This window comes from Danio aesculapii, chromosome 13 (assembly GCF_903798145.1).
Source record: "Danio aesculapii chromosome 13, fDanAes4.1, whole genome shotgun sequence".
NCBI classification, from domain to species: Eukaryota; Metazoa; Chordata; class Actinopteri; order Cypriniformes; family Danionidae; genus Danio; species Danio aesculapii.
In genome coordinates this window covers 4,877,459-4,902,597 of record NC_079447.1, presented here as the reverse complement: position 1 = coordinate 4,902,597, position 25,139 = coordinate 4,877,459, and the positions used below count along the sequence as shown (strand labels likewise).

The window sequence follows — 25,139 nt, the reverse complement described above, 5'->3', positions numbered from 1 at the left end:
GACAATCTCTGCATATGATCAGGGAGAAAAATCACATCAGTCACTCATAAAAACATCCACAGAATTCAACACTTTCCACGTCCCATTAAATATTTTCACTAATTTGATTATGTTTGTGTGCAGCCATCTCTCGGCTTCATTTAAGGCATTTCTTCAACAAAGAAAAGCATGGAAAATGCCATAGAAGGTTTAATCTGGACCTACTAGTAACTAAAAGTTAGATAAATCTGTTATAACTGATGAACTAGAATGTATCTTTAATAAACAAGTGATGCATTGCCAATTAAAACAGTCTATTAAATAGAAAAGGGGAAAAACAAATGAAGTCTGCAGCATATAGTACTGGTGAAGGGTACTAATAAAATAAGAAAGCATAACATTCAATTAAACAAAACTCAAATAAAGCATGCAATAAAATGTAAAAATCAAACAAAACAAATATAGCATACGCTAAAATTCATTGGATTTACTAGATTTTTTTAAGGTTTGTGGTTGCAGACAATTTATATGGGCTGAATTGAAGCAAACAAATTAAGCTGAACATTACTAAATTCAATTTGTTTGTTTAAATTCAGCCCATATAAATTGTTTTCAGCCACTTACTTATTTAGTAAATCTAATGAATTATTTTTAAATATAAAATAAATAAAAATAATGAAAATGTAAATAATTAGGGATGCTCCAATATCTGATTCTCAATGCAAAAAAAAAAAAAAAAAAATCACAATGCACTTGGACAAAAAAAACGAAACTAAAATGATTTGGTTGGTGCAGCAACAAGCCATTCAAATGAATGGGTTTCATAGCGCAGCGCTTTCCAGGTCTGGTGTGAAAGCTGCTTTGAATCATGCAGTGATTACGGCTGGAAGGAGAGTAAAACCAGCACAATGAACACACTGCTGCGTTGTGTGGCGCAGGATGTGAGTTTTTTCAGATAATCTTTTCTTTTGTTTTTAGCTGCGTCCCAAATCGCATACTTATGCACTATTCTACACCATTTTGCAGTATAAATAGTGTAAGTAGTGGGTTCACACTGAAAACTCTAAAAATAATAAGTGCACTTTAATTACCCGGATGATGCACTCATTTAGCCGGTAAAATGAAGTGTGTAATGATGGACACTTCACACACTCAACGACCGCAGGTTTGCTCATTTAGGGGAAGAGGCGGAGCTATCCGGGCGCACATGTTGGATAACTTTATTTATTTTGGATGGTAAAAGCAAAATTCTCCTTCGAGAGTGATTATAGCGCCTCCCAATGGTGAATGCAGTTATACTCATGGCAGGTATTATTTGATAGTTTGGTCATTTATTTCACAGATTTGGCAACCGTCAAACGTCATCAAGGAAACGGTTTGAATTTCAAAACATTAGTGCTCCATTTGGGATGACACTACATACATATACTATGCTGTTGAGTGTGTAAGTGAATAAGTACATAGTGCATGAGTGCATAGTGTGCCATTTGAGACGCAGCTTTTGTCTTTTTTAAAATTAAATTAAATTAAATTAAATTAAATTAAATTAAATTAAATTAAATTAAATTAAATTAAATAAACTAAGATAAAATAAAATAATTTTTTTTCAAATAATGCAATTTTCAGTCTATAATTTTCAGTGGCCAAACATTCAGTTGAATAAAATAAAATAAAATAAAATAAAATAAAATAAAATAAAATAAAATAAAATAAAATAAAATAAAATAAAATAAAATAAAATAAAAAAAATTAAATTAAATTAAATTAAACAAAATTAAATAAAATTAAATAATTAAAACTAAACAATATAAGCAGTTGACCAAATAACTTCAGCAAAATGTGGTAGGTTACCATTGAATACTTGTTAACTATTCCTCTGGCATCTCCATGATAGATGTAAACAGCTCCCCCATAGTCATCCTCTTCAGGAGCTCCGATCGCCACATCTGAGGTACAAAAGACAAGCCAAAAACTCAACAAAGGATTCCAGCATCAGAGAGACTTTAAAACTTTTTTATTTTGTAACTCAACCTATGTCACTGACTAATAAAGTCTTAGCTGATGTGTCATTGTACTAACAAAATTTACAGTCAGCCTTGGCTTTTAGTCAGAATCTTATTACAGATGTCATCTTGTACAGTCTGGCAGTTAACAATCGTAAAAAAGGTAAAAATGAATAGAATAGTGTGCGCCCGGCTTAAAAGAGACTGCCAGAGAGCTACGCCTGGAACAGAAACACAGGGGGTGGATTTGTGTGTGTCAGGACCCCAATAAATGCCTGTTTGCTTTAGGCCCATCTCTGTTTGAGCAATGCTCTGCTAAGTCACTTAATGCACGCGTAGGTGTTTTTCAGAGCTCTGTGAAACTTCATGGGGTTCAAACTGCATCGTAAAAAAGCCCTTGTGCCATGAACAACTGCAGTACACAGTTTGGAAAATTCATAGGCTACTAAAATTATGTAAAACTCCATACATGCTGAATCTAAATCACTATTCATGAACACCTATATGTCATATGATATACATTGATTTGAACAAAGTTTTATTTATTTTACCTTACCCACTTCTTTACACTTAAAGGTCCAGTCAAATTAAAATATATCTGTTTATTTAGATGTTAGTATCAGTATGCTCTTTTGAAAGATATCTATAAGCTAGTGTGCTAAAAAACAATGACAAAATCAGCATTTAGAAGATATAAACCTGATATAAACATCCAAAGATTGCAGTATGTCACTTCCGCCTAAATGGATCAATGGTTTTTTTTGCCGTCACCTCACACATCTAGTATTTGACATGCCCCGCCCCCCTTCATAAGCTCAACCCTCTCACTGGCAGAGCCGTGAAAAAAACAAAATGCTATTAGCTGATTTTGAAAAAGGGGAGGGGCTACTTTTTGTCCCGCCCTTTCTTCATATTTCGGCAAATATCGAATTTAAAAAAATCACATTTCAGAGCACTTCAGGAGAGTATCAAATAGTAAGGCTCTCTTCTGGTCACTAAGGATGCATTTATTTGACCAAAAATGCAATGTTGTAAAATATTGATACAGTGTCAAACAACACTGTATTACAACACTGTATAGTGTTTCCTATTAAATATATTTCGAATTGAAATCTATTCCTGTATTTATTTTGATTACTTTAAATTAAACTTTAAATTTATGAAGACTTTTTCACTCTAGTATTTTTTTCCGTGCCATTTATATTTACGCATTAACAGATGCTATTATTTATGGTGGAATATTTATTTAGCAGAGTATAAAAGAAGCAATTAAAATCCCTGGAAAAGCAATATTACTTTATGAAGATAACATATTACTGTATGTCTCCAGAATGTGTCTGTAAACACCCATCAGATTATTTATTACAGCTTTCAGAATATTGGGATTTTCTGCTCTGAACACAATGTAGCTGTTTTTGTGGCTTGTGCCTTTAATGCTGGTTCTGCCCGCTCACCGTTCCCATGTGTCTGTGAGAGTGTGCCTCAATGTCTGCCTTGGCAGCATCAGATAAACAGCACAGTGACAGACATGAAGAAAGCAGTGAGACAAGTTTGTGAGAAATACTACAGTAAGAACGTTCCCAATGATTATTTGATGTATTTGTTGTGGAGTTAATTCAAGTCTTTCTACAATGAGTCACACGCAACGGCGTTACAGAGTTCACACACGCACACAAACACAGCAGACACACACACACAGTGTGCACGTTTAGTTTTTGCATGGCAAATGTGACAGGATACATGTTAATGTCCACTGCTGTATGGATATCCGTTATGTTAATGTAAAAAAATAAACCTGATTTAACATCCACAAACCAGGATCGAAGCGTCTTTTTTTATAATTGTTCTAACACTGTGCTAATAAAGACGGTAATTCACTGTAATTCTATATCATGCTCTGTTTTAGAAACATTTTAAACTACTAAATCTCACTCTTGATCAAATTTGATGATGACTGATGATCACAGAGAGCTGAACAGAGCTTTTAATCCCTGTTGCCTTGCGCACGTCCTGTATTGTTGATTATACGCATTACTACGGTGACATATTAATACGCTGTCAATAAATTCGGTGGGCGGGTGGACCGCACTCCTACAGTGTCACATTGCGGTCGGCCTCAAAATGGGAGGGATATGGATCCTATTTTAACGTCAGGAAATTAAAAAAAAGAGACTTATTGTGTTTATATCAACCCCAATATGACAGTTGATACACTATACATACACACAGTCCTGTCCAAATAGCTTACGAAAGATGGTTTTCCCCATAGGTGCCCTTTAATGTTATTTAAAGAGGACCTATTTTGCCCCTTTTTTCAAGATGTGAAATAAGTCTCTGATGTCCCTGGTGTGTGTGTGTGTGTGTGCGTGTGTGTGTGTGTGTGTGTGTGTGTGTGTGTGTGTGTCTGTGTGTGTGTGAAGTTTCAGCTTAAAATACCACACAATAATGTTTTATAACTCTCTGAAACTGACCCTTTTAGGTTTTGATCCACATTTTGGCGTTTTGGTGACTGTCACTTTAAATTCAAATGAGATTGAGCTCTTTTCAAAGGTGTCATGTGACATCATGGCAGCAGATTCAAAAGCCAAACTAATGTCCTATGCTAATGAGGGAGAGATGGTCACTAATGGGCGGGGCTTTCCCATTCTGATGACACCCACAAATGGAGAATGTCACTCAAAGTGTTTCTGCAGACTGTGCGATTATAAAAAATCCAATTCATACATTTTTACCATTAGAAGCTGCTTGTTTTCACACTCTGTTGCCACACAACTGTGTTTAAACCCCTTATAAAAGTGACTTTAGCATAATAGGTCCCCTTTAAAACTCCACTATGTAGAACTAGTACCCCTGTGTTAACTTCCTAAGAGAATTCAAGTCTTCAATATGCTGCCCTCAAGCCTCCAGTTCACGAGCTGATATACATTTATACCCAATAAGGAGCAGGGCAAATGGAGTCAGGCTAACCTTGTGTAATGTCTTTATGGTTACAGCCTCCTAAAGGACAATTTACTGCCACGCTGAGCCCTAAACAGATGCGTCTCAATACACACGAGTAGAACTCACATAGCATATTTCGATTGTTTAAACGGGTCTCTTGTTCAGAGGTCTCCGTCCTACACCGGAAAGATTCCCTTCCTGTTTAACTCGACACATCTGTCTCCACTTATCAGATATTCCTCAGGCCTTTTTAATTAGCTCTTATTTCTTACAGTCTCTTACATCCACAATGATGCATGTGTTTGATCTGTTTATTATGGGATGGTCAGTATCTAGAAAGACTCAGTATGGGTATGAGGATAGCTAATAGGTTATTCAAACATTACCAAAAATAAAAAATAAAAATCAACATATATTTTTATACATACAGTTAAAGTCAGAATTATTAGCCCTCCTCAATATATACCCCGTCTAGATATTTTTCCCCCAATTTCTGTTTAACACAAGATTTTTTTTCAACACATTTCTAACATAATAGTTTTAATAACTCTCTCTAATAACTGATTTATTTTATTATTTATCTTGCCTATGATGACAGTAAATAATGTTTGACTAGATATTTTATATCAAGACACTTCTATACAGCTTAAGTGACATTTAAAGGCTTAAACTAGGGTTAATTATGCACGGTAGGGTAATTAGGCAAGTCATTGTATAACAGTGGTTTGTTTTGTAGACAATCCAAAACAAATACTGCTTAAGGGGGCTAATAATTTTGACCTTAAATTGTTTTTTTTTTTAAAAAGCAGTTTTTATTCTCGCTGAAATAAAACAAATACGATTTTCTCAAGAAGATAAAAAATAATAGGAAATACTGTGAAAAATTCCTTGCTCTGTTACACAATTTCAGAAATTTGGAAAAAGAACAAAAATTCACAGGAGGGTGAATAATTCTGACTATAATGATATATTTAATATATATATATATTATATATATATATATATATATATATATATTATATAATATATATATCAGATATATATTATATATATAGATATTATATATATATACAGGGTGCCAGGAAAGTGAAGAGTGAGAGTTTGAATCTACTTTGTCGTGTTACTTAAAATAATATGTGTCTGTCTCAGTGGAAAATCTTTTTTCTAATACACACTTTCATGATCATTTGAAATCAATGGAATATTCCAGGTTAAACATCGGAAAATTGTACAGCATTATTATTTAAGCATTTACAGTTGAGTTGAAAAGTTAGATTTTTATTTAAGTGCAATAAACATTTCTTATTACTAGGCCCACATGAAATCTGCCGCGCAGAATTCCGCAGATTTTTAGCCCATCATCAATTTGTTTTTACTTGAGCAAATGTGTGTAAATCTATATTTATTCAGTCTTTTATTAATTACAGTAATATCTGATTTATGTACACAATGGCATTTGTACAGTAATATTTTGTCTTTCATTAGATATATTATATGAGAGACTTGCTTTGTTTACCAAATAAAGTGAATCTAATTGGATTTGCATTTTAAAGATTAAATAAAAGTTAAAAAGATACTATTTTTTATTTCACATATTCAGATTTTAGCTATGATACTCCCAAAATAATTCCCCAGAAATCCACAGATTTTTACCAAAATTCTTTGCAGAAATAGCAAAAAACATCCGCAGATTCCGTCTGGCCCTACTTATTACTATTATTATTATCAATAGCTATGTTTTCATCCAAAGATGCGAAGTAAATTTATGCACAAAACTAAATTATCGCAGAAAAGATGTGTAAATAAAGCAACATTTCCATTCAATGAGCCAAAGAAAACAAAATCGTCACGTCCTGACAAACTGGCATCAAATATCAACAATAAAAACAGAATTTGCTGCGGTAGAAGAAGCTGCGTGAATCTTTCCTTTATTTAATAAATTACTTGCGACTCAGAAGATGATGCCGACACGCAATGAATGCATCTTGACGAATGAAGGCGTGAGACGTGGAGCACAGATGATCTTGACAGTTCTGGAGGTCATTAATAATATAATAACAATTATACTGAGATGGTTAAGGCATTTTAAAATGACCAAAAGAACATTTCAGATGGTTTACAGTGTGCTCAGCCTGCTGGTTTGTCCATTCACACACATTTTTATCATCACATGATCTCTCATAACAAAATCACATGACCTTTTTTAATGCGCATATTGGAATTTGTTCTATAAAAGTGTCTCCATCGTAGCTTATGTGCATCTTTTCTAATTGAATATGTTTTTATGCGCATTTTCAAAACTTATGCGCTTACTGGTGTTTCCATCAACCGATTTTATATGCGCATCTCCTAAAATGCGCAGAAAAATAGCTGGAGGGAAACATAGCTTTGTTGGAAAACCCTGGCAATGCTTCATATTTACTGCTTCATGTTGCACTACTATAGTTAGATTACTGCTCTGGTATGTTAGCTATGAATAGGTTTAAAATAGCTCTTGTGTCCAGTGTTGTGTTCATATTTATGATTATGTCTATTTATATAGCACTGTAGTCCTACTATACATGACATTTCATTCCACTGTACGTCCACACATGTAGTAGAATGACAATAAAGCTCAACTTGACTTGATTTCTGCGTAAACAATTAATTTGCAGTATTCTTTGTTAATTAGAAAGTTTATTTGGGATATTATTCATGACGTTACTGCAATGTTTGGTTGATTTAATGCATTCTAACTGAGAAGTTATCTTACAGACCTGCTAAAAATTCCATACAGAAAATTAATTTATGCTAAATGATTGGTAATTGTGCTTTGTTTCATCATCTTAAGTGCAAACTGGCGTCATACACTGACCTTGATAGCCATCGTCATCGATGTCCCCGAGAGACGTGATGCACTCTCCAAAATGAGCGTTATATGCATTATCACCATTCCATATCGCAACTTCCTCCATTACTCCCTGAACAAACAAGAGAAATAAACACAGCATTTGATCGCAAAATCTGACAGGATGGATGAAAATAGCACAAAACTGATTAAGACTGAGATTACAGAATGTTGGAGGCATTCACTTTTTGCTTATGATAAAAATTGACATCATTAGGGACAGTTCACCCCCAAACAACAGTTCTGCTATCATTTACTCACCCTTAACTTGCACCAAACTCAAACTAAAAAAAAAAAAAAAAGATATTCAAAAGAGAATTTTGAAGAATGTTCGAAACTTGAACCATTGAAATCCATAGTAAGAAAAAAACAATACTATGCAAGGTGAATGGTGACTGGTGTGCAACATTCTTCCAAATATCTTCTTTGAGCTCGACAGAACAAAAAAAACTTTTGTTACTAGTCAATGGTTACTTGTTTTGTTGAGCACAAATAAGATATTCTGAAGATGTCAAAACCTGTAACCATTGACCTCCATAGTAAGAAAAAACAAAATACTATGGAAGTCAATAGTTACTAGTTTCCAACATTCTTCCAAATATCTTCTTTTGTGTTCAACAGAAAAAAAAAAAATATGTTTATAGTCAATGGTACTTGTTCTGTTGAGCAAAAAAGAAGATCCTCTTAAGATTGTTTAAACCTGTAACCACTGACATTCATAGTAAGAAAAACAAATACTATGGAAGTCAATGGTTAATGGTCAATGGTGCAGCATTCTTCCGAATATCTTCTTTTGTGCTTCTATCATACAAACAATCTTTGTACAGTATTAGTCAATGGTTACTTGTTCTGTTGAGCACAAAAGAAGATATTCTGAAGAATGTTCGAAACCTGTAACCATTGACATCCATGGTAAAAAAAACAAACAAAGAAATACTATGGAACTCAATGGTTATTGGTGTGTAACATTCTTCCAAATATCTTCTCTTGAGCTCGACAGAACAAAAATAAATCTATTGTTACGAGTCAATGGTTACTTGTTTGTTGAGCACAAAAAAGATATTCTGAAGATTGTTCATAACCTGTAACCATTCATATGCAAAGTAAGAAACATAAATACTATGGAAGTCAATGGTTACTGGTTTCCAACATTCTTCCAAATATCTTTTCTTGAGCTCGACAGAACAAAAAAAAATATTGTTACTAGTCAATGGTTACTTGTTTTGTTCTGCACAAAAGAAGATATTCTGAATAATGTTCGAAACCTGTAACCATTGACATCCATAGTAAGAAAAAACAAATACTATGGAAGTCAGTGGTTACCAGTGTGCAACCTTCTACCAAATATCTTCTTTTGAGCTCAACAGAACGAAAAAAAATCTGTTGTACTAGTGAACCGTCCACTTGTTTGTTTAGCACAAAAGAAAGATTGTTCAAAACCTGTAACCACATCCAAAATAAGAAAAACAAATACTATGGAAGTCAGTGGTTACACGTTTCCAACATTCTACCAAGTATATTCTTTTGTGCTCAACAGAACAAAAAAAAAAAACTCAAACTGGTTTGAAACAAGTAAAGAGTGAGAAAATTATGACAGAATTTAGTTTTAGGTGAACTATCCCTTTAAGTAACAAACATGTATGGTCCAAATATCCAGTTTAGTTAAATGGCCAATAAGACAGACATAAAACAAAGCTGCTAAATGTGCCTTTAAATTAAAACAAAGAAATCATTTTAAGCATAATGCACTTTTAAGCATTAAAAAGCCATCTCTAAAGCATTTAAAGGGGACCTATTATGCATGCTAGATGTAAAATAAGTCTCTGAGTGTGTGTTTTTGAACTTTGAAACTGACCCTTTTAGACTTTGATCTTAATTGTGCTGTTTTGGGTGACTGTCGCTTTAATTCAAATGAGACTGTGCTCATTTCAAAGGAGGGCGGAGCTACGAACACCTATGTGTCAGCATAGTGGCAGATTTCCAAAAACAAGACTAACGGTCCTATGCTAATGAGGAAAAGATTGTCACTAGTGGGGCCATAATAGCTCCCCTTAAAGTCTCGTTTTGTTCATTTAAAAAGTACCACAGCTGTATGCTAAACTCACGTTGCCACTGCTGAGGTAAACAGAAACCTGGCCTTCGTCCCGGATCTCGCTGGGCATTGGTGCTCCACCAGCAAGTCCGACAAGTCCGTCCGCGTTCAGGTCAACTGCACACAATGAGGAGCCCAAAGTAAGAGCCCATCTGAAACCAAGCCGAGCCAAGAGCAAACGTCAGATTACATCACTTCCATCCATAAGATGCATTAACACTGAGTTTCTTTTAGAGAAAATTCAAGCTATGATTGAACTACAGTGTGTGCCCTGCTTCAACATACATAAAGATGCAGATTAATGAGACATGAGAGCTGGTTTTCTGCTAAAAACCTACATTTTCTATACAATTATAGTCAGAAAATTTGGTCCCACTTCATATTAGGTGGCCTTAACTACTATACAGTTACTTCACTCAAACCTATAAATACAATGTACTTAATGTGTTGATAGTGTTATTGCAGAACACTGCTGGTGCTCTTGAGGTGGTACAGTATACGGGTACCATAAGGTTTTCCAATATGGGTAGTTGAAGGGTGCCTTTAGGGTGCCTTAACTAGTTAATGGTTACTTGTTTTATTGAGCACAAAATAAGATACTCTGAAGATTGTTCAAACCTGAAAGCATTCACATCCGTAGTAAGAAAAACAAATACTATGGAAGTCAATGGTTACTGGTTTACGACATTCTTCCAAATATCTTCTTTTGAGCTCAACAGCATAAAAATAAATCTATTGTACTAGTCAATGGTTACTTGTTTCTGTTGAGCTCAAAGAAGATATTCGAGGAATGTTCGAAACCTGTAACCATTCACATCCATAGTAAGAAAAGCAAAATACTATGGAAGTCATTAGTTACTAGTTTCCAACACTCTTCTAAATATCTTCTTTTGAGCTCAACAGAACAAAACACACCTGGGTTAGGGTGTAAGATATGGTCAACAGTGTAATTATAAATGTACTTACTGAAATTAATTAGAGATGTAATTACATTCAGCTATTTAATTAACCATAAGTACGTTGTAACATGTATTTACACAACAAGTACATCACACTATTTTCAGTCTAAGTACATATTAGTTAAGGCCACTTTATATAAAATAGGAGCAAAATTTTTCTTTCTATCTTCAGATTTTCACTAAAAATACAATACACAATTATTTTGAGTATCATATTGCTACACCAGGCTTTAATGGCATATGATTTAGTGGGAAGAGAGAGAAATGCACTGCTTTTCTAATCAACAGAGATATGCAAAAATTTAATCCCATGTGAACCGTAAGCTAAAGGTGGACGTTTGTACAATTATAATAATAATAAGCCTTTTACTGGCTAAAAAAGTTAAATAACCTAATGATGGTTATCAAGATCAATACAGGGACAGTAGTCCTTCATTCATTTTCTTTTCGGCTTAGTCCTTTTAATAATCTGGGGTTGCCACAGTGGAATGAATTACCAACTTATCCAGCACATGTTTTATGCAAAGGATGCCCTTTCTGCTGCAACCCATCTCTGGGAAACATCCATACACACTTAATCACACTCATACACTACGGACAATTTAGCCCACCCAATTCACCTGTACCGCATGTCTTTGGACTGTGGGGGAAATCGGAGCACCCGGAGGAAACCCACGCGAACGCAGGGAGAACATGCAAACTCCACACAGAAACGCCAACTGACCCAGCTGAGGCTCGAACCAGCGACCTTCTTGCTGTGAGGCGACAGCACTACCTACTGCGCCACTGCATCGCCAGGAACAGTAGTTTTTTGTCATAATTTACTCTCCCTCCACTTGTTCCAAACCTGTTTGAACTTCTTTCCTCAGATATTTTGCAGAATGTAGGAAACCGGTAAACTCAATCAGATTTGGAACAAGTGGAGAATGAGTAAATGGTTAACAAATTTAGATTTTGGGGTAAACTATCCCTTTAAGAGGATTTAGAAATGTGCATATCATATGATGCAGTAGATTTCAAAACATTAGGCTCCGTTTACACTAATACATTTAAAGTTTTGAAACGCATACGTTTTGCTATGTTACGCCTTCTGTCCACACTACCCCAGAGTTTTTGAGCCCTGAAAACAGATCGTTTTGTAAACGCTGAAGAGGCCATTTTGGTTTTAAACCGCTGCTGCTCAGTGTCAGTGTGGATGGGGGAATCTGAAAACCAAGGCGGGGCTGCAGATATTTGCCTTATCTGATTGGGGCTTTTCCCTCAATATTAAGTAGCCTACACAAAGTCTTGCATCCTTTCCTTGTAATTTAGGACTTCGCAAGTCTGATATGAAAAACCAACTCCTTTACTACTTTAAATCATCATTCACATCACTCTGGTGATGATATAAGGAACATGATTCAAGAAACTGCCTATTTTCATTTTGATACGAACAACTTAACAGACACCAAAAATGTTGAGGCGTCATGTAGCTGCATAAAGGCAAACCATCAGTCAAATGTGCAGAATCAGTGTACGTGATTACATAAATTAATATATCAACTTATCTTTGCCCTCAGCCAAAACATGTTACATGAAAACAAGTAATAGATTCAAAAGACTGAAGAGTTGTAAGATAAACACAAGATTAATTAAATATCAGGATTAACAACTTAAGTGAGAATGACATCCAGCAGTAGAGCCTTGATGAACTGTCTGACGTGCGCTGATCTCATCTGGGGAGCTGTGCTCAAAGTACCTGCTGACTGCCTGGAGCTCAGAAGTCCGCACACGCTGCAGTGCATGCCAGAGTGTGTGTGGTCACGTGATGTGCGTTTTCAACGGTGTAATGTGGACAGAGATCTTTTCAGAAACGTCAGTGTGTACGTAGATCGTTTTCATTCTAAAATACTGTTTTGAAACTAAAACGTATTAGTGTAAATGGGGCCTTAGTAGGACATTAATGATACCTTTGGTCTTTTAAGGACCACCAGTCACTGCAAGCATTCATGCAAATATCTCTTTCTGTGCTTCTTCAATAAATTATGATTCATTACAAACACATTTGAATAAAATAAACCTAAACATTCACTCCAAAAATTATTAAATTGCTGCCTGTTCAGACTACCTGTGTAAAATGAGCTCAAGCAACACAATTCTTGAGACTTTTTTTGTGACAACCTTATTGTTTTATGTTCAATCCACCTAAATGTGTCCCGTTAACTTAATCGAGTTGTGTTGGGACAACCTGAATGAGTTGTGTGGAACCCAGCATTGTTTACAGTGAACTCACCATTTTCCCTGAGGCTTGAAAGATCTTCACAAGAGCCGTTCCCTCAATTCTGAAGACGTAAACCTAAAATATGAATAACAATATAGCTTAATGTTAAAACAAATCCACTGATGCAATCTCAGCACAGCCACTGACTTTTCCTCCACCGCTGTCTTGAGGAGCTCCAGCCGCCACGTCTATTGTGTTCGGGGAGGAAAAGTGTCCTGCAGTCACGGCATAACCTAAAAAACACAGAAATCTGTGACAGACTGACTGCAGCACACAATACTGAAGCAGTTGTTAATATCAGAGCAGGTTTTACCGAGGTAACTGTATCTGCGAGGGCTCAGGTCGTCTTGATTAAGGTTGTAGTGAGTATTGGATGTCATGTTAAACACTTTGACCGTTCCGGTCCAATAGTAAGAACCAGGTGCACCCATTACAACCAGCTCCTAGAAAACAACACCAAAATAACATGAGATTGACCGTCAACTTTCTCAAAGGGCTGCAGAACACTTCCTTACTGCTGAAAGAGTGACATTTGAGGAGCTAGAGGAGAAAAACACAGGGCTGTTGGCGAGGCTCTGGTCAACCAAAAGCCACAAACGATGTTGAATTATCTGCTGGTAACCCAAGCGTGAGCTGGAAGAGCGGCTGTCGTTCTCCAGCTTTGATCACTCAATGGAGACTTAAGCTGAAGGAGAACTCAAGCCTTTGAACTGGTTTAATTGCTCCACAACGTCACTCTTCAAATGAGACAAGTCATTCTGCTTTATATGAGGGCCTGAGCACAACAAAAGGCTGAGGAGCAAAAATCTCTAATTCTCTATAGCGTAATGTATTTGATAGGAAATTGTGCAAATGTTTTTGAACAGATATGCAATGTAAACTTGTTAATCAATGACATACACTTGATATAAGTCAATAAATGTCTCGAACAATTGGCAAATGCCAGTAACATGACTGAAAGAACATCACAATGCAGCGGATTAAAACAAAAATTGATGTCTTCTTGCATCAAAAATAATGCGCTGTTCCTTCATTAGATAAGAGGATTGCAGCTTGCACATTCGTAGTTTTCAGTCACATTACTTGTCAAGTTTCAGTTTGTGTCAAGCTATTTAGTGAAAATGAAAATTTTTCACCCTTATTTTTCATTGACCAAATTAACACTGATTTGTATTCGATTTTAATAATGCATTATCTTATAGTTTTTTTATTCGACAGTTCTTAGATTAAATAAATGTTGCCATCATGAGCACATACAGTTGAAGTCAGAATTATTAGCCCCCCTGTTTATTTTTTCCCGAATTTCTGTGTAACAGAGAGGAGATTTTTCTGTGTAACAGCGAGGATAATAGTTTTAATAACTCATTTCTAATAACTGATTTCTTTTATCTTTGCCATGATGACAGTAAATAATATTTGACTAGATATTTTTCAAGACACATTTAAAGGCTTAACTAGGTTAATTAGGTTAACTAGGCAGGTTAGGGTAATTAGGCAGGTTATTGTTTAACGATGGTTTGTTCTGTAGACAGTCGAATAAAAAATATAGCTTAAAGGGGCTAATCATTTTGACCTTAAAATGGTTTTTAAAATATTAAAAACTGCTTTTATTCTAGCCAAAATAAAACAAATAAGACTTTCTCCAGAAGAAAAAATATTATCAGACACACTGTGAAAATTTCCTTGCTCTGTTAAACATCATTTGTGAAATATTTAAAAAAGTTCAAAGTGGGGCTGACTTCAACAGTCACTGAAAAAAGTGTTGCATGCAGAACTGTTGCAAACAATTTATTTGTGTTGAATTTAAACAAACAAATTAAATTTAATAATGTTCAATTAAATTTGTTTGTTTAAATTGAGCCCAAATAAATAGTTTACAACCACTTAACGTAAACAAATTGAGTAAATCCAAAGAATCATATTTGAATATTTTTTTCAGTGTAGGTGCCATTTTTAAAACTACAAGTTAGCAATATTATATTGTATACATTGCATGTAATGCACAGAATTCTTGAAAAATCCTTATAAAGAAATGGAATGAAAAAATACTTGTGAAACCAAAGCCACTAAAAAATTGGTCAAGGCTGATTTATACTCGATGTGTCCACTAGTTTGATTGAGTGCGTGCAGCGGCTGTGATGTAATCGCAGTGTTTGCGGAGGTTCGCTTTGGGTGAGCGTGACATGATTTCAGCTGGCTGAGCGCACAAAATTTTTTGAGACTCGAGTGAACATTTTGCGTGGCGCGACATTTCATTTGAGTTTACTTTGAAGAGATTTTGTCTGAAACAGGTACACTTACACATCTTTATGATCCTTCCATGCAAGATCATAGGGATAACCAGATGAGACCAATAATTGCTAGAAATTACAACAGCAGTGGGAAAGGAAGAAAGCTTTTTGAAAAAAGTTTGGAAAGACTTGAGGGACAAGACTGTTAACACCAAAAACAGAGGAGACATAGGTGAGGACCCAGAAAGTGGAGACCCAGGTGGTTTCAATACACAATTACACAAATGTTTTTCCACCATTCATAGGTTTTACATTGATGTGTATATTACAATTTGGAATTTAAAATGATTTAATAGTTACAAACTAAAATGAATTAACAAATTATTTCTTTGATAACTGGAAAAGAATATTTGAAGCTATCGGTTTACAATATACTGAAGCCCTGTTTTTCTAGGCTTTATTGGTGATAATGGTCAGGAATGTTTTACCATTATTGCCTTTCTAACATATGAGAGGAGGACATAAACTAGCCAGACAGTAATGTGTGAATTGTGGAGTGGGCTAAATCTAAAAAATGTGTACTTTTTAGCTTTTATTCTTGGCATAATAAAGATATATTTGTAGAGCAACACAAGTTCTGTTGTCATTAACATCTTAATAAACTTTAATAGCTAGAACTGTCCGAGAAATGAACAAAAGCAAGTGATGCAGCAAAGTTTGATAAAAAAAAAAATCTTGAATGGTTATAAAAACCCATATAATCATTAAAACAATTGATAAAAATAATTCGATAAAAATCTTGAATGATATTAATGATATGACGTAGTTCCAGAAACTTCCTACTTCTCTGTTTATCCGTCTGATTTCACAATCAGTTTCTTTTGACCTCCCCCTGTCATTTAAAAAAAATATCTCAATGGCGAAAACGTCAAGTATAAAAGCCTCGTCCATTTTGTACGGTGCTTAGCCAGTCAGCGGAGATTCGTGATGCGGCGCCAGGCGAAAGTATAAATCAGCCATCAGTCATTATCAACATATATAATTCCAAAAAACACACACATTGGCATACATGTTTAGCTCTGAATCTTTTGGCTAGGAAAAAAAAATTCCCCCTTTTTTCCCGATTATCTCTGAGGAAACAAATATAAAATCGTGGGCACATGGAATATCCCTCGAGTGACAGAGGAAACAGGCTCTTTACGTAGTTGTTTTGAGTTCTATCAAGCCACAAATGGACGCTTTTCATTGCATTTTCCATTTCACAATGGCCGCCTGCTAAAAACCACACAAATGCTATTTGACTCGGCCAATGCTGCCAAACACATAAAAAAGCAGCACCTCCAGCTGAGCCGCCAGCATTCAGTCCAGGGGTTCAGAGACATCTGTTTAAGATGCCTGAAGACACTTCAGACGCTCAAATGATAAAGTGCCATTACAACCCAAACTACAAAGCAGCCAATGCAGATGCCATTCTGCTCTGGGTCAAACCTTCTGGATTCCTTTCTGTCAATGCGCCACGCTAATCTGAGGTCAACTTGAAAGGAGTGAGACAACAACAGTCTAGTTCTAATAGCCAGTCAGACATCCTTTAAATAGACAGTCCAAAAAATGCATGTAATAAGCCTGATAAAACATATCAGTAATAATCAGAAAGGCCAGGGAGTTTAAGTTTAGAGATATATTTGGTTGGAAACCACACCACACGACACTTTATGCAATTCTGAATGTGCCTCATTTAGGTGAGTGGGCTTGACAAACCACTTGTAGAATACACACTCTCATCTCTCTGACACTTCAGGCCCGTAGCTAGCCTGGTAAAAAGGATGGTTCTTTTTTTCCCAAAAAGTGGACCTTTTTGCAGTTATTCGCCCAATTTAGTGACATTTTAAGCACTATTTTTGGCTGAATTCGCTTGTCGCATGGTCATCATAGCCACTCTTTTTGATATGCCAAAATATGTCCTAAAAACTTATAATAAAGAAATGTGAAGAAATACTTATTTTTAAAATGCATATATATTACAGCTTATATCATTAGGAAAATAGGAAAAAACAGTTTCAATTAAAAACTGAAGTCTTCATCATTTCTTAGGCAAATAATAAAGTGGCCAGCACATTCAACTGTCCTCAGTCAGAATTTGGCCATTTGAAAAAAAAAACATAGTGTATGTGTGTGTGAACGGATGTTTCCCAGTGATGGCTTGCAGCTGGAAGGGCATCTGCTGCGTAAAACATATGCTGGATAGTTGGTGGTTCATACCGCTGTGGAAACCCCAAATTAAAAAAGGGACTAAGCTGAAAAGAAAATGAATAATGATAATAATAATAATAAAATAATAATAATAATAATAATAATAATAATGTAGAACTTCACAACCTTTCTAGCCGCTTTTGTAAAACATTTACACTTGAAAATTCATGGATAACAATAACCAAAATAGTATTCAAATCAATTTCAATATGGTCCGCTTTTGGTGCTTTACATCTTTTTATTGCTCATTTTTTAAGCAAAAGTCCAAAATTTAGAATAAAAGTTAGCTGTAAAATGTTTTCTCTGTTTAAAAACTATGCAGTAGCAAATGATGACTTTTACGTCAGATTGTAAAATGAAAGCGTTGACATAGCAGTCAAAATAGGACAAATGAACTTATGTATGGGACAAATTCTGTACCTTTGTCAGTGAGGAGTGGGTCTTTTGAACCACCTGAACCCCACCCGGCTGCGGGCCTGCACTTTAACCACCATTTGCACCAGTTTTCCACATTTGTGCCAGACACTTTCAGACACTCCATAGCCCTTTTCACACAGTGATACCCAGTAAATATCAAGAAAATTTCTGGAACGACTTTAATGGTGAATTCAAATACAGTGCTCAGCATAATTGAGTACACCTCATTTTGAAAATGAATATCTTTTGCCAAATCAACGAACTATGTTAGTAACGACGCAACTTGCAACCTTAGTTGGCTAATGATGGTTTTCGGAAACGCTCCCCAGAGCGCAGATCACGCAGCTGAACACAGAGCTTAACCTCACAGCGGTTTATAATAAGCATTTTATCCATCATTTTGTCCGAAGTTGGCATTAAGAAGGAACATAGAAACATTATGCGAACATGCAGGAACTAAATGTGTCAGCACTGTAAATAATAGCCGTGAATAATTTTTCTTTTGTTTTTAGCTGCGTCCCAAATCGCATACTTATGCACTATTCTACACCATTTGCAGTATAATAGTGTAAGTAGTGGGTTCACACTGAAACTCTAAAAATAATAAGTGCACTTTAATTACCCGGATGATGCACTCATTTAGCCGGTAAAATGAAGTGTGTAATGATGGACACTTCACACACTCAACGACCGCAGGTTTGCTCATTTAGGGGAAGAGGCGGAGCTATCCGGGCGCACATGTTGGATAACTTTATTTATTTTGGATGGTAAAAGCAAAATTCTCCTTCGAGAGTGATTATAGCGCCTCCCAATGGTGAATGCAGTTATACTCATGGCAGGTATTATTTGATAGTTTGGTCATTTATTTCACAGATTTGGCAACCGTCAAACGTCATCAAGGAAACGGTTTGAATTTCAAAACATTAGTGCTCCATTTGGGATGACACTACATACATATACTATGCTGTTGAGTGTGTAAGTGAATAAGTACATAGTGCATGAGTGCATAGTGTGCCATTTGAGACGCAGCTTTTGTCTTTTTTAAAATTAAATTAAATTAAATTAAATTAAATTAAATTAAATTAAATTAAATTAAATTAAATTAAATAAACTAAGATAAAATAAAATAATTTTTTTTCAAATAATGCAATTTTCAGTCTATAATTTTCAGTGGCCAAACATTCAGTTGAAATAAAATAAAATAAAATAAAATAAAATAAAATAAAATAAAATAAAATAAAATAAAATAAAATAAAATAAAATAAAATAAAATAAAAAAAATTAAATTAAATTAAATTAAACAAAATTAAATAAAATTAAATAATTAAAACTAAACAATATAAGCAGTTGACCAAATAACTTCAGCAAAATGTGGTAGGTTACCATTGAATACTTGTTAACTATTCCTCTGGCATCTCCATGATAGATGTAAACAGCTCCCCCATAGTCATCCTCTTCAGGAGCTCCGATCGCCACATCTGAGGTACAAAAGACAAGCCAAAAACTCAACAAAGGATTCCAGCATCAGAGAGACTTTAAAACTTTTTTATTTTGTAACTCAACCTATGTCACTGACTAATAAAGTCTTAGCTGATGTGTCATTGTACTAACAAAATTTACAGTCAGCCTTGGCTTTTAGTCAGAATCTTATTACAGATGTCATCTTGTACAGTCTGGCAGTTAACAATCGTAAAAAAGGTAAAAATGAATAGAATATGTGCGCCCGGCTTAAAAGAGACTGCCAGAGAGCTACGCCTGGAACAGAAACACAGGGGTGGATTTGTGTGTGTCAGGACCCCCAATAAATGCCTGTTTGCTTTAGGCCCATCTCTGTTTGAGCAATGCTCTGCTAAGTCACTTAATGCACGCGTAGGTGTTTTTCAGAGCTCTGTGAAACTTCATGGGGTTCAAACTGCATCGTAAAAAAGCCCTTGTGGCCATGAACAACTGCAGTACACAGTTTGGAAAATTCATAGGCTACTAAAATTATGTAAAACTCCATACATGCTGAATCTAAATCACTATTCATGAACACCTATATTTCATATGACTATACATTGATTTGAACAAAGTTTTTATTATTTTACCTTACCCACTTCTTTACACTAAAGGTCCAGTCAAATTAAATATATCTGTTTATTTAGATGTTAGTATCAGTATGCTCTTTTGAAAGATATCTATAAGCTAGTGTGCTAAAAAAACAATGACAAAATCAGCATTTAGAAGATATAACCTGATATAACATCCAAAGATTGCAGTATGTCACTTCCGCCTAATGGATCAATGGTTTTTTTTTGCCGTCACCTCACACATCTAGTATTTGACATGCCCCGCCCCCCTTCATAAGCTCAACCCTCTCACTGGCAGAGCCGTGAAAAAAAACAAATGCTATTAGCTGATTTGAAAAAGGGAGGGGCTACTTTTTGTCCCGCCCTTCTTCATATTTCGGCAAATATCGAATTTAAAAAAATCACATTTCAGAGCACGTCAGAGAGTATCAATAGTAAGGCTCTCTTCTGGTCACTAAGGATGCATTTATTTGACCAAAAATGCAATGTTGTAAAATATGATACAGTGTCAACAACACTGTATTACAACACTGTAATAGTGTTTCCTATTTAAATATATTTCGAATTGAAATCTATTCCTGTATTATTTTGATTACTTTAAATTAAACTTAAATTATGAAGACTTTTTCACTCTAGTATTTTTTCCGTGCCATTTATATTTACGCATTAACAGATGCTATTATTTATGGTGGAATATTTATTTAGCAGAGTATAAAAGAAGCATTAAAATCCCTGAAAAGCAATATACTTTATGAAGATAACATATTACTGTATGTCTCCAGATGTGTCTGTAAACACCCATCAGATTATTTATTACAGCTTTCAGAATATTGGGATTTTCTGCTCTGAACACAATGTAGCTGTTTTTGTGGCTTGTGCCTTTAATGCTGGTTCTGCCCGCTCACCGTTCCCATGTGTCTGTGAGAGTGTGCCTCAATGTCTGCCTTGGCAGCATCAGATAAACAGCACAGTGGACAGACATGAAGAAAGCAGTGAGACAAGTTTGTGAGAAATACTACAGTAAGAACGTTCCCAATGATTATTGGATGTATTTGTTGTGGAGTTAATTCAAGTCTTCTACAATGAGTCACACGCAACGGCGTTACAGAGTTCACACACGCACACAACACAGCAGACACACACACACAGTGTGCACGTTTAGTTTTGCATGGCAAATGTGACAGGATACATGTTTAATGGTCCACTGCTGTATGGATATCCGTTATGTTAATGTAAAAAAATTAAACCTGATTTAACATCCACAAACCAGGATCGAAGCGGTCTTTTTTTATAATTGTTCTAACACTGTGCTAATAAAGACGGTAATTCACTGTAATTCTATATCATGCTCTGTTTAGAAAACATTTTAAACTACTAAATCTCACTCTTGATCAAATTTGATGATGACTGATGATCACAGAGAGCTGAACAGAGCTTTTAATCCCTGTTGCCTTGCGCACGTCCTGTATTGTTGATTATACGCATTACTACGGTGACATATAATACGCTGTCAATAAATTCGGTGGGCGGGTGGGACCGCACTCCTACAGTGTCACATTGCGGTCGGCCTCAAAATGGGAGGGATATGGATCCTATTTTAACGTCAGGAAATTAAAAAAAAGAGACTTATTGTGTTTATATCAACCCCAATATGACAGTTGATACACTATACATACACACAGTCCTGTCCAAATAGCTTACGAAAGATGGTTTTCCCCATAGGTGCCCTTTAATGTTATTTAAAGAGGACCTATTTTGCCCCTTTTTCAAGATGTGAAATAAGTCTCTGATGTCCCTGGTGTGTGTGTGTGTGTGCGTGTGTGTGTGTGTGTGTGTGTGTGTGTGTGTGTGTCTGTGTGTGTGTGAAGTTTCAGCTTAAAATACCACACAATAATGTTTTATAACTCTCTGAAACTGACCCTTTTAGGTTTTGATCCACATTTTGGTGACTGTCACTTTAAATTCAAATGAGATTGAGCTCTTTTCAAAGGTGTCATGTGACATCATGGCAGCAGATTCAAAAGCCAAACTAATGTCCTATGCTAATGAGTGGAGAGATGGTCACTAATGGGCGGGCTTTCCCATTCTGATGACACCCACAAATGGAGAATGTCACTCCAAAGTGTTTCTGCAGACTGTGCGATTATAAAAAATCCAATTCATACATTTTTACCATTAGAAGCTGCTTGTTTTCACACTCTGTTGCCACACAACTGTGTTTAAACCCCTTATAAAGTGACTTTAGCATAATAGGTCCCCTTAAAACTCCACTATGTAGAACTAGTACCCTGTGTTAACTTCCTAAGAGAATTCAAGTCGTCAATATGCTGCCCTCAAGCCTCCAGTTCCGAGCTGATAATACATTTATACCCAATAAGGAGCAGGGCAAATGGAGTCAGGCTAACCTTGTGTAAGTTCTTTATGGTTACAGCCTCCTAAAGGACAATTTACTGCCACGCTGAGCCCTAAACAGATGCGTCTCAATACACACGAGTAGAACTCACATAGCATATTTCGATTGTTTAAACGGGTCTCTTGTTCAGAGGTCTCCGTCCTACACCGGAAAGATTCCCTTCCTGTTTAACTCGACACATCTGTCTCCACTTATCAGATATTCCTCAGGCCTTTTTAATTAGCTCTTATTTCTTACAGTCTCTTACATCCACAATGATGCATGTGTTTGATCTGTTTATTATGGGATGGTCAGTATCTAGAAAGACTCAGTATGGGTATGAGGATAGCTAATAGGTTATTCAAACATTACCAAAAATAAAAAATAAAAATCACATATATTTTTATACATACAGTTAAAGTCAGAATTATTAGCCCTCCTGAATTAATACCCCCGTGTAGATATTTTCCCCCCAATTTCTGTTTAACACAAGATTTTTTTTCAACACATTTCTAAACAACAGTTTTAATAACTGATTTCTAATAATGGATTTATTTTATCTTTGCCATGATGACAGTAAATAATATTTGACTTGATATTTTATATCAAGCTACTTCTATACAGCTTAAAGTGACATTTAAAGGGTTAACTAGGGTAATTAGGCAGGGTAGGGTAATTAGGCAAGTCTTTGTATAACAGAGGTTTGTTTTGTAGACAATCCAAAACAAATACTGCTTAAGGGGGCTAATAATTTTGACCTTAAATTGTTTTTTTTTTAAAAAGCAGTTTTTATTCTCGCTGAAATAAAACAAATACGATTTTCTCAAGAAGATAAAAAATAATAGGAAATACTGTGAAAAATTCCTTGCTCTGTTACACAATTTCAGAAATATTGGAAAAAGAACAAAAAATTCACAGGAGGGTGAATAATTCTGACTATAATGATATATATATATATCTTTGTGTATATATATATATATATATATATATATTATATATATATATATATATATAATATATATATAATATATATATATATATATATATATATATATATATGTATGTATACAGGGTGCCAGGAAAGTGAAGAGTGAGAGTTTTGAATCTACTTTGTCGTGTTACTTGAAAATAATATGTGTCTGTGTCTCAGTGTATCTCAATGGAAAATCATTTTTCTAATACACACTTTCATGATCATTTGAAATCAATGGAATATTCCAGGTTAAACATCGGAAAATTGTACAGCATTATTATTTAAGCATTACAGTTGAGTTGAAAAGTTAGATTTTTATTTAAGTGCAATAAACATTTCTTATTACTAGGCCCACATGAAATCTGCGCGCCCAGAATTCCGTAGATTTTCCGCAGAATTCCGCAGATTTTCCACAGAATTCTGCAGATTTTTACTTGAGCAAATGTGTGTACATCTATATTTATTCAGTTCTTTTTATTAATTACAGTAATATTATTGACTAATATGAAAATGTTCATCTGATTTATGTACAATGGCTTTGTACAGTAATATTTTCTGTCTTTCATTAGATATATTATATGAGAGACTTGCTTTGTTTACCAAATAAAGTGAATCTAATTGGATTTGCATTTTAAAGATTAAATAAAAGTTAAAAAGATACTATTTTTTATTTCACATATTCAGATTTTAGCTATGATACTCCCAAAATAATTCCCCAGAAATCCACAGATTTTTACCAAAATTCTTTGCAGAAATAGCAAAAAAACATCCGCAGATTCCGTCTGGCCCTACTTATTACTATTATTATTATCAATAGCTATGTTTTCATCCAAAGATGCGAAGTAAATTTATGCACAAAACTAAATTATCGCAGAAAAGATGTGTAAATAAAGCAACATTTCCATTCAATGAGCCAAAGAAAACAAAATCGTCACGTCCTGACAAACTGGCATCAAATATCAACAATAAAAACAGAATTTGCTGCGGTAGAAGAAGCTGCGTGAATCTTTCCTTATTAATAAATTACTTGCGACTCAGAAGATGATGCCGACACGCAATGAATGCATCTTGACGAATGAAGGCGTGAGACGTGGAGCACAGATGATCTTGACAGTTCTGGAGGTCATTAATAATATATAACAATTATACTGAGATGGTTAAGGCATTTTAAAATGACCAAAAGAACATTTCAGATGGTTTTACAGTGTGCTCAGCCTGCTGGTTTGTCCATTCACACACATTTTTATCATCACATGATCTCTCATAACAAAAATCACTGACCTTTTTAATGCGCATATTGGAATTTGTTCTATAAAAGTGTCTCCATCGTAGCTTATGTGCATCTTTTCTAATTGAATATGTTTTTATGCGCATTTTCAAAACTTATGCGCTTACTGGTGTTTCCATCAACCGATTTTATATGCGCATCTCTAAAATGCGCAGAAAAATAGCTGGATGGAAACATAGCTTTTGTTGAAAACCCTTGCAATGCTTCATATTTACTGCTTCATGTTGCACTACTATAGTTAGATTACTGCTCTGGTATGTTAGCTATGAATAGGTTTAAAATAGCTCTTGTGTCCAGTGTTGTGTTCATATTTATGATTATGTCTATTTATATAGCACTGTAGTCCTACTATACATGACATTTCATTCCACTGTACGTCCACACATGTAGTAGAATGAC

At 35.0% G+C, this 25,139-nt stretch overlaps 1 protein-coding gene across 1 annotated transcript in view; it reads right to left on the bottom strand.

Moving 5' to 3' along the window:
• The window catches only part of itga9 (integrin, alpha 9), a 234,721-nt gene that overhangs the window by 148,123 nt on the left and 61,459 nt on the right, over nucleotides 1-25,139 (bottom strand). Inside the window, exons 11-12 of the mRNA XM_056470391.1 lie at nucleotides 19,402-19,496; nucleotides 1-8 (exon numbers count right to left, since the gene is read on the bottom strand). The exon at nucleotides 1-8 is cut by the window's left edge and continues 83 nt beyond it. Coding sequence (XP_056326366.1) covers nucleotides 1-8; nucleotides 19,402-19,496 — 103 coding nt within the window. The remainder of the gene's footprint in view (nucleotides 9-19,401; nucleotides 19,497-25,139) is intronic.